General features: G+C 38.7%; 4 protein-coding genes across 4 annotated transcripts in view; 2 read left to right on the top strand and 2 right to left on the bottom strand.

The window, feature by feature from the left end:
• LOC6041917 (putative aldehyde dehydrogenase family 7 member A1 homolog) overlaps nucleotides 1-1,205 on the top strand; it is a 13,819-nt gene extending 12,614 nt beyond the window's left edge. The window contains exon 3 of the mRNA XM_001851055.2: nucleotides 739-1,205. Within this exon, the coding sequence (XP_001851107.2) occupies nucleotides 739-1,098 (360 nt within the window). The 3' untranslated portion in view covers nucleotides 1,099-1,205. The remainder of the gene's footprint in view (nucleotides 1-738) is intronic.
• Nucleotides 1,206-2,898: 1,693 nt separating this feature from the next.
• On the bottom strand, nucleotides 2,899-3,771 carry LOC119766613 (SOSS complex subunit C homolog). Its single transcript, XM_038251555.1, has 4 exons — nucleotides 3,695-3,771; nucleotides 3,518-3,622; nucleotides 3,354-3,454; nucleotides 2,899-3,291 (listed from the first exon to the last, which is right to left on the bottom strand). Exons 2-4 carry the CDS (start codon nucleotides 3,537-3,539, stop codon nucleotides 3,040-3,042), a joined length of 375 nt encoding a protein of 124 aa, XP_038107483.1. The 5' UTR covers nucleotides 3,540-3,622; nucleotides 3,695-3,771; the 3' UTR covers nucleotides 2,899-3,039.
• A 164-nt stretch (nucleotides 3,772-3,935) lies between these two features.
• On the top strand, nucleotides 3,936-5,022 carry LOC6041915 (transmembrane emp24 domain-containing protein 3; the record flags this gene model as incomplete). Its single annotated transcript, XM_038264917.1, has 3 exons — nucleotides 3,936-4,229; nucleotides 4,299-4,628; nucleotides 4,704-5,022. Coding segments are annotated over 3 exons (783 nt in total), but the record flags the coding sequence as incomplete, so codon positions are not given.
• A 2,074-nt stretch (nucleotides 5,023-7,096) lies between these two features.
• On the bottom strand, nucleotides 7,097-8,225 carry LOC6041913 (protein YIPF7). The gene is made up of 3 exons (XM_001851052.2): nucleotides 8,118-8,225; nucleotides 7,948-8,054; nucleotides 7,097-7,885 (listed from the first exon to the last, which is right to left on the bottom strand). Exons 2-3 carry the CDS (start codon nucleotides 8,033-8,035, stop codon nucleotides 7,170-7,172), a joined length of 804 nt encoding a protein of 267 aa, XP_001851104.1. The 5' UTR covers nucleotides 8,036-8,054; nucleotides 8,118-8,225; the 3' UTR covers nucleotides 7,097-7,169.
• Nucleotides 8,226-10,224: the final 1,999 nt, after the last annotated feature.

The following is a 10,224-nucleotide window of genomic DNA, read 5'->3' on the forward strand; positions in this document are numbered from 1 at the left end:
ACTCAGAAAAATAAGCTTTATCGCTGTAAACAATAATATCAGCAATCAAAACTTCATTTTAGGACCCAATTGTCCCATGTAATTTTTGGACGATTCTGACTTTTATCATTTTTAAGTTAAGTTTTATGTATAATTTCAAAAACACAAAAATCTAGTACTTTGTTAAGAAAAACATTGAAAACAACACCAAGTCTGTTTGTCCCATCGTTGAACTTCTACGCATAATTGTCCCACCAAATATTTTCTATCACGAAATCCTGAGTTTCACGAAGCATTTTATGTTGTTTACTTGTTTATCTGCAAGAGGATTAGAAATAAGGGTGATAAAATGTTAACCGGGGTGATTAGGGACTTAAAGGGCGCATAGGGACCCACGGGACAATTTTGCGTAGAAACACAGAAATCGATCGGAAAATTTCAATCGCGTTTTTCTCAGTTGCCCTTTTAAACATGGGACAATTATGCGTAGAACGGCAGTGTAGGGATTTCCTATTTTGAATCACGTTTAATAAATCTTGAGTTGACCATTGATTACTGAGTTCAGTGAAATTTACTGAGCTCTGCAACTGCATAGAAATCCAGAGTTTTTTTTTTTTTTTTTTAATAGGTCCTATAAACATATGAAAGACAATAGTTTATAGGACCTTTTCAAAAAAAAAAAAAAACCCAGGAAATGTCAACCGATGTTTAGTGAAGGTGAGAATCTAATTAATTAATCTTTCTCTCTTTGCTCTTTAGTGGATCGGAGAAAACGGATCGGACTGCGGCATTGTAAACATCAATACATCACCTTCGGGGGCTGAAATTGGAGGCGCATTCGGCGGAGAGAAGCACACCGGAGGCGGACGCGAAAGTGGATCCGACGCTTGGAAGCAATACGTGCGTCGCTCGACGATCACGGTAAACCATTCGGCGGACTTGCCGCTAGCTCAGGAATTGTTTTTGAATAAAGTAACTTTTTTTGCGATTGCAAGCACTTTAACTGTTGGAGTTCTGTTTTATTGGTTTTTAATTTTACGAAGAAGGGATCAACAGTTTCTTTTGGACACATCAAAACGCCACAAATCGACAGCAATGTCGACGGATGTGCGTTTCTGAAACTTGTATGTTTGAGGAAGGTTGTATTTCAATTCTGCCACTACGCATGCTTTAACGTTCCACTCGACAGCTTTCTTTTTAATGTGGTCCCTGAAATAAAATTAAAAAATAGAATTTCGAATAACCAAACAATAAGCTTGTTCCTTCATACCTAGTTGAAGTTTTATGAAGAGAATAAACACTCTGTTTGGCAAGTTTTAGAGCGATTCGTAGAAAATTCATATCAATGCCATTGTTTTGCTTGGTCCCAAATGGTGGATTCATTAAAACTGTATCAAACTTCAATATGTCGTACAGTCCGTCAAGGTTAAGCACATCCCATTGCACACAGTCGACGTTTTCCAGTTCGAAGCCTTGGACATTTTCCTGAAAAACCTGAATTAGATAGTACGATAAAATGTTAGCTAAAATAAAAATTAGTCCATTTGTTTCGCAAACTTACCTTGATAGCATCCAAATCTATTTCAATTCCAACAACGTGTTGAGCCCCTAACAGTGCCGCACCTGGTATGCGTTAATAAATTTAGTGATGATTATAAATTATTAGTAAGCGATGGAATAATCATCATCAAAATAAAATCTTTGGATGTTCATCAAGAGAAAAAATCCGAAGGGAGCTTGGCTCTCCTCTCTCGCGCACGAAAGATCGGTAAATGGAATCTAAAAAACGTTACTTAATCCACCCTTAGGTGGCTGATGCCTTCCTCACAATTAGAGGGTAATGCTATCCAAAATAGATACAAAAGGGCGGACCTTTCAGTGTTCTATCAACTTGATTCATTATTCATACCATCAGATTGGGTAGTCAGATCTTCATAATTCAGGGCACTTATGTGCTTATAACTTTTGATAGGGTTGTCAGATATTCAATCTTTTGAACTCGTTGGAAAGGTCTTGTGATTACCTATCCAACGACAGGTTGCGTGATAGATTCGAAAAACGTTTTCATCGAAATATCTGAGATCCGGCCTCTAAAATGTTCATAAATAACACTTAAGTGCTAATAACTTTTGATGGGGTTGTCAGATTTTCAATGTCTCGGATGCGTTGGAAAGGTCTTTAAAATACCTTTCTAAAAATGTGACGGTGTTTCTTACAAAAACCTTTTTGAAAACTCCGAACTTTTGCTAAAATCGTTTTTAGCATAATCTTTGAAGTACTTAACTAAACATTATAATTTTCAATAGCGACTTATGGGACCCTAAGACGGATCGAATAAGATCAAAACGGTCCAAATCGGTTCAGCCTGTGCCGAAATAATCCAGTGCAAATTTTTTTTATCAACATCTCACCACACACACAGACATTTGCTTAGAATTTGATTCTGAGTCGATATGCATATGTGAAGTTGGGTCTAGTTGGTCAAATTAAGAATTTCGTTTTTCGAGTGATTTTAAAGCCTTTCCTCAGTAAGGTGAGGTAGGCAAAAATCATCATCTTTATTATTCGGCGGAACATCTTTTTGCAAGTGTAACGTCAAAGGTCAAAAAGACCATCACATTTTGTAGATGGGCAATGTGTGTAAACAAAGTGAAATTAATATTTTGAAGCGGTGCTGACAAGAAAATTCACAAAAAAACATCAGCAGATTGATTTCCTTGCAGAATTTCGGGTGCAATTTTCTTCTGCGTGATTTGCCTCCTCTTTCTTTCGCGGGTGAAGAAAGTTCGCAAGCGAAAATGATTTTTGCGATTATTCCATCCGTAATAACCTATTTTGCTACCTACCAATACTCAGCATTCCCGGGCCACATCCGAGATCCAAAACAAGCTTATTTTCCAAGTCGCCGTAGTTAGTTTCAATTGTATAAAGAGCGTGAGCAGCAATATGCGAAGGGGTTACGTACTGTTCCAAGTAAACTTTCGGTTTCTCAAATCCTTCGACCGTTTGCAGAAACTCTTCAAACTTTTTCAACTTAAGGCATGCCATTGTCGGCAAAACTTATTTACTCGCTCCAGAGGTTGAAGATTGACTCCCGGATCCTACAGGATTTGCTCCAACGCCGCCAGTGCACGCCGATGCGTTGTCAAATCGTGGCAAAACCGGAATGATACTGTTACCAAACAAAGAATCCTGTGCGATGAAAAACCCGTATGAGCTGTTGGACGCCTGAGTCCACACTGCCTTGGCGGTTGCGTTTATCGACGAATCCAAAGTCTGTCCGGGCTGAGACTGATTGTTAGCTTGAATGTACTGGAAATTACGGAGAATATTAATAAACACAAAGTAGCGCCTCTAAAACAACGGACGCCTACCTGAGGTATCGTAAGACCGGCCGAGTTTGACGTCACACCTTTTTGAAGCAGTTGTTTCTTTGAATTTTGAATGTCTTCCAGAATTTTTTTGGTAACGTCAGCTGAAAAACAAATTAATTTTAAAATATTACTTCCCGAACAAACAAATCCAACAAAGATCGCACCTTGCTGGGCTGGAAAAGCCATTTATCGACTTTTGGCCTTTTTTAACGCCCTCCGCGCTTCGTTCCGGCACGGGATGGTTATTTATCTGATCAATTATCACGTCGCTGCGGGGGAGGAATTGCCAGTTTAGCTTTTTAGGGTTTTCCGACTCGAATAATGAATGAAGATGAACCAACCAAAACCGGAATTCAAAACATGGACTGGAAATGACGCGATGAAAACAAAAATAATTGTGTGTCAAAACCAGCAGCACTGTTACTGAAAACTATACTGATTAAATGGGTAGAATTACTTTGGGTAGCTCTGAAAAACACTTTAAAAACAAAATGCCTACAAATTAAGCACAATTTTGACAGCTGGAACTTAAAAAAATAAGATTAGGAATTTATGCTTAGTTCCGAATCTGCGTGCTATTGATCGAAACGTCAAGTGCGTGTACGTAAGCGAAAAATCCAGGTTCCAGAAAAAGGCCAGATTTGGAGAGGCCACCGGATAAACCCGCATCGGACGGAGGTTTTAGAAAGGAAACAAAATCAAGTTCAGCGCCAAAATGATGGAGAAGCTGGCCAGTGGAATCTTTTGCTGTTGTTCTTCGGTGGTCCTCGGATTCTGGTCCAAAGTGTCGAATTATCATTCGAGCTTCCCGACAACGCGAGGGAATGTTTTTACGAGGAAATCAAAAAGAACCAAACGGCGACGTTAGAGTACCAGGTAAGACCGAGTGGAATGGTCATGTTGGTTGCAGGTGAGGATGATTCATCTATTTTGTCTACGTCGCAGGTTGTAACCGGAGGGCAGTACGACGTGGACGTGGTGTTGGAAGGTCCAACCAAAGAGATTCTTTACCGACAGATCAAAACGCAGTTTGATTCGCATCAGTTTACTGCTCAGGCGACCGGTGTATACGCGGCATGTTTCTCAAACGAGTTTTCGACTTTCTCACACAAGCTGATCTACATGGACTTCCAAGTTGGAGACGAACAGCCACTGCCCGGAATTGACGAGCATGCCACCGTATTGACACAGCTTGAGGCTTCATCACAGGAAATTCACAAGAGTCTGAACGCGATTTTAGACTACCAGACCCATCATCGGCTGCGGGAAGCTCAGGTGTGTGCTGGATGCGATTCTTTCTGCCTCTTACGGATACTGGAATTACAGGACAAAAATGTTTTTATTTTCGCAGGTCGTAAGCGAGCAGAAGATCTAAACGAACGCGTTCTGTGGTGGTCCCTCACCGAGACTATTGCAGTGCTGACGATAGCAGTTGGCCAGGTAATAATTTTAAGGAACTTTTTCTCGGAGAAAAAACCGAGCCAGATGAATTACCAGCAAGTTAAGTAAACGGGAAAAGTTCTGTATCTTTTTTCATAAGCGCACCGCTACTTACTTGGTAGGATTCGATCGACAATTAAGTAATATTAGACCAAGTCTTTGAATGTACAACACGCTACACTAAATATAAATTTAAAAAGCGGGCGAAGTCACGGTGCGCAATATCTCAGTTGAGAATTTTGTTCTAAACAATCGTTATCCGAACATTCCTTCTAGTGCGTCCATCCCGGAATTCCCGTGATTTTTCCAAAACCGGGAATTCCCGAATCCATATTTTCATATTTTGTCCATATTTTATATTTTGTCCCGGGAAATCCCGAAATTTAGCATTCAAAATTTGTATTACATCGCATACATCATCATTTATTTGGCATACTACGGAAAATTGTTAAAATTTTAGTTTAGAAATTCGAAAAATGCTTAGCGATTTAAATATTTTCTATTTAAGTTTATATTTTCTAAAAATACTGGGTTATTCTAAACTTGAAAAATACCATATTTAACTATTTTGCATCAAACACCGCCGCCTGTGGAAAATCAGGACAAAGGTAGCAAAGTAAGACAGCAGTTTAAGCCATTTTTTGGCAAAATGTTTCGATTTTTCTCCTATACCTATTCATACTTTTGTCTTGATTTTCCCCTGTTGGCGTTAAAAAATATGCTTTACATAAAACAAGACATTCTTAATTTATCTAAAAGTTTACATTAACTGGTACCACTTTCTTTTGGTGTCGATGCTGTTTTTTTTATTTTTTCAAAGTAATTTTTAAACCTTTTTTAGTCATGTAAAATAAATAAAAATGAATAAAACATATTTTACAGAGACTTATTCAATTTAAATCACATTAGTTTATTTAATGGATTTTCAATGAAACATAAAAATCCAAAGCAACACAAAGAACAAAAACAATTTTTTTTATGGTATCTAAAAACTGCTGCCCTTTGTTAGATTGAAGTCTAGAGTTTTTTTTTAAATAGGTCCTGTAAACAAAAAAAAAATCAAACCATCCACATTAACGACCCCCGGGTCTTTTGTGGTCTCTATTGCAAGTTTCTGCTCGAACCTAGAAGTCCGAAGGCTTGAATGGGGAGAGCACCCAAACCTCTTTCTACTCCAAGGAACCTTCCACCCCAGTGTTTGAACTGACGACCTTTGGATTGCGAGTCCAATCGCCACCAGCGATTCCACCGGAATAGGCTTGGTTTGGTGTGTTGTTTGTACTTATGGCATGGAGACGACTCCTACACCTGGAACGACTTAGCGGCCTAACAACCAAGGCCGGGACCGACATTTTACTTCCTCATCCGATGGAAGGTTGCAACAGATGGGAATCGAACCCAGAATCATCCGCTTACAAAGCGGACAGCGTAACCATTCGGCCACGCACTGCCACACTGCCACAATAGTTTATAGGACCTTTTAATAAAACTATATATGTCAACTATAACCAATTAATATAATTGAGCTAATTCTTTGATTTTAAGCATAAAAAATAAAACAAATAGAACAAAAAATTGATTTTGGGTCTGTTTCCAAAATTTCCCGGGATTCAAAATATATTTTTCCCGTTTCCCGGGGAAGTTCAAAACCCGGGAAAATTGGACGTCCTAATTCCTTCATTTTAAAACTAGCTATAGAGTTATCTACGTGCGCATGTATTGCGTGTACGTACACGAAAAAGACTGAGGTTAAATTTTGTACCCGCCAGCTAAACAAATGGGGTGCTAGTGTGCGTGAGCTCGGGCTTAGATAACTCTATAGAGATCTCCACGGTTTCTCTCACGCACACCATCGTTCTGTGTTAGTATTTGTATTTGAAGTATTGTTTTGGTTTTGAACGATTTTGATTGGCTGAATTCCAAGCAGCTGATTTTGTTTACACTTTTTTTACGCAGACATAGGCAAATCGAGTAGATCAATCGTCTGTAGAAACCAGCTGTTTACCACGTGCTCGTGGTATAACAAAGGACACAGCTGATTTTGACAGACGAATCATTCTACTCGATTTGCCTTTGTGTGCGTGTAAATTTTGTTACAAACTAACACACTCTCGCGCGTGGATATCTCTATAGAGTTATCTAAGCCCGATTTCACGCACACTGGCTTACCATTTGTTTTTGCTGGCGGGTACAAATTTTAACCTAAATACTCTTCGTGTACGTACACGCAATACATGCGCACGTAGATAACTTTATACCCAAATACTTATTTATGAGATCAAAGAAAAACAACGAAACGCACCCTTTTGTTAGTGAATGAATCTTTATTGACTTTTTTGTATTAAAAGAGCTGTATGAGGTTAACGAAATGTGTATTCAGAACAACACCAGCAAAGTGAATATAATATACACAAGTGCACACGGGTAAGCGATCAGATAGCGCTGGTGCATGTCCCCGGTCATAATGCAAAAGATTCGACTGCATCCCATCGCGGCGAGAAAAATAGCGCACGCAGCCAGCACCATTCCAAACGTTGAGTTCAACGAGAAGAACACTCCAACTATGGACAACCACACGATCGGCAGGATGCTGTAACCCAAAATGCTGGCCACAGCCGTGATGGTGACATAATTTTCCGTTGAATTACACATCAACGTAATCAGCACGTACATCACGATCACCGAAATGACACACAGCCCGTAAATGTACCCAAACTGTGCCTTGGCCCCAGACACAAACAGACACGCGGCCAACGTCAGACAAAACGCAATCGGACCGGCGAGATCTGTTTCCTTGAAGAAATACTCCGGATTGTCCACCAGGCCCTGAGCGTGGAACGGATTCAGCACGGCCAGCGATTTCTCCAGTATTCTCTGGGGGTAGATCTCCAGCTCATCGAGCAGTGGCGGTTCGTCAAACTCGCTGGGCTCACTACCGGGCATGTTTCCCGGCCCGGAGTAATTGTGTGGCGCGGCCGCGGTTGATATGTCCGGCGTAAATATGGACGGTTGACCGTAACCTTGCTGCTGCTGTGGCGATGGGTAGGCGTTTGGTGGAAAAAAGCTTGCATTTTGATCAAACGATTGAAAATCTACAATTTTGATGTAAAATAAGGTGTTTTATCGAAAAATGCAATATTTCACGATTTCTTACCTAAAGTTTGCGACTGATCGCCAAAGCCATCATACGGGTTTTTGTTGTTTTGGTTTGCCCAAAATTGTTCCTCGGAATATCCAGCCATGTTTACGGGTTTAGAGAAGCTAAATGTGTAAAGTAAATCCTTTAAAATTAAATTTTATTAATAATAAATAGGAAAAGCTCACTCAAAAATATACTTCCACAAGTTGAGTTTTATTTTAGTGAGTTGTCAAGGTTCAAGACGTTGAAAAAAGGTGCAAACATGTTTTTGCTTTTCATATTTGCACGTCTACTCAAAACTATTCGTTTGAGGATTTAATTCTAGGTCAATTTACTCTGAAATTTAATCTCATGACACAGTTGAGTGGATTTACTCAAATTGGGTATTCAAGTTTTTTTTGATTATTTTAAAATATTAAAAAAATGGTTGACAAAAAAAGTAAAGAAGTTTACCTCAAGAACGAGGAAATTATTGTTTTCTGCAGCACAACATTTTATTTAAAAAAATCAAGGATGTATTATTTATTAAGTAACTAGAAAATAGTTATGCTTAGGTAGACACAAGTTAGAAATTATATATTAGAAACAACTCAAAAATTTTACATTAGGTAAACAATTTTACAAATGATAGTGGCAGGTACGTTTAATAAATATGATTAAAAAAAGACAAACTAAGGTTTTCTATAGAAGAGACCAAAAATACATGTTTTGAAACACATAAATTAAGAAATCTGAAAATTAAGAATTTTTTTCATTCAATTTTTGTATAATTATCGTTTTTACCAGAACAGCAATTTTAAATTCTTTTTTAACCAAATCTCCAAAATAAAGGAGCAAAAGGGGGGCTGTAATTCTGTAATTTCGGAATACATTCGTCCGGCTTCAGCTGAAGATTCATGCCGTCCCATATTGCATGTTCGAGTGTAGACCTACGGAAAACCTTGCCGCGAGGAGAGGTGTGTGAACCGGTACACGAGCCACCTACGTCATAATTCCTCGGGCGGCCCAGGTCAACTCGAAGTTACCCCAGGCACCCCCAGTGCAGGACAAATTGGGGGTAGACAGCGGATAGAATTTTCAGTGAATACAATAATTATGACAATACAGGTTCAAATAATCCTTATTCCTTGATCTTACCTTTTGACACTATCAAACCTAGCAATATTACTATTGCATCTTACCATTCCCTTTTGATAGTGTCAACTTCAAACCTTCATCCATTGTGCAATTAACACATAATTTCCGCTATGTTCTTCACGCGGAATCGTCGTCTACTTTCTTCGCCTTATTATCACTGAACCACGACGCGATATTGTTCTCAATTTTTTTTTTTTGAGCTTCAACGACCGATTGTTATTCACGCACTTATAAAAATAATTGTTCTGTTTCGCGGCTTTGTGAAAAATACACATATGTTGGCTGATACAATGACTTTTTCGGTCATCGTATGCTCGCAAGGTACATGAAAGAGAAAAAGAGAAAAAATGGGATAAGTACAATGTAAAATAAAATCGAACATTGAATAACAGACTAACACAGAAAGAAAGAATAAAGAAACCTTATTTTGCAACAAGGCAGAACTACCAACTTGTAACGAGAAGTTTACAAGAAAACAACTGAAGTTGTAAAATATGGGACAGGACAAACAAACTATAATAGTTAATATATATATAATAAAACAGATTGAACGTACCTTTAATCATTTTAATAACAGTTATGCCTGTAGGGAGTATGGGTAGCAGGATTGAATATGTTATTAAATTATAAAATGAGTATTTATTATAAGATTGAATTATTCATAAATAAGAGTTTAGAGCGCAACAAAAATATTTTTCCTTGTTAGCTGACAGATTGCGGGTTGAGTGCGAGAGCGCGCTAGCGAGCTGCGAGAGAGAACAACGAGCGAGAAAACAACAAGATGCGTGCGGCCGGCAAGAGAGAGAATGAAGATTGTCAAATCAGTTTTGTGGTTAATTTGTGTGGAATAAGACGTGTTGTTTGTTAATTGCAAAATATTTGTGTTTTTATTATAAAAGAAAGTCCCCGATCACGACAAGGCCCAAATTTCTTAGCATTTTTTTTCAGCAGTTACATTTCTACAATAATGTATTGCGATTCCAAGTTTGAAGAATAGAGTAGTTAAAGTTTGTGAGGTAAGGGACAAGTTATAGCATAATACACACTTTTTCCAGAAGAGACGCAGACACTGCTTAAGCAATGTGGTTACCGAGCGATATGCATGCTGCGCAACTCTCGCGCATAAGCAAAAAGACCCGTCCTTTGAGGTTAGGC

This window comes from Culex quinquefasciatus, chromosome 1, assembly GCF_015732765.1.
Source record: "Culex quinquefasciatus strain JHB chromosome 1, VPISU_Cqui_1.0_pri_paternal, whole genome shotgun sequence".
NCBI lineage: Eukaryota > Metazoa > Arthropoda > Insecta > Diptera > Culicidae > Culex > Culex quinquefasciatus.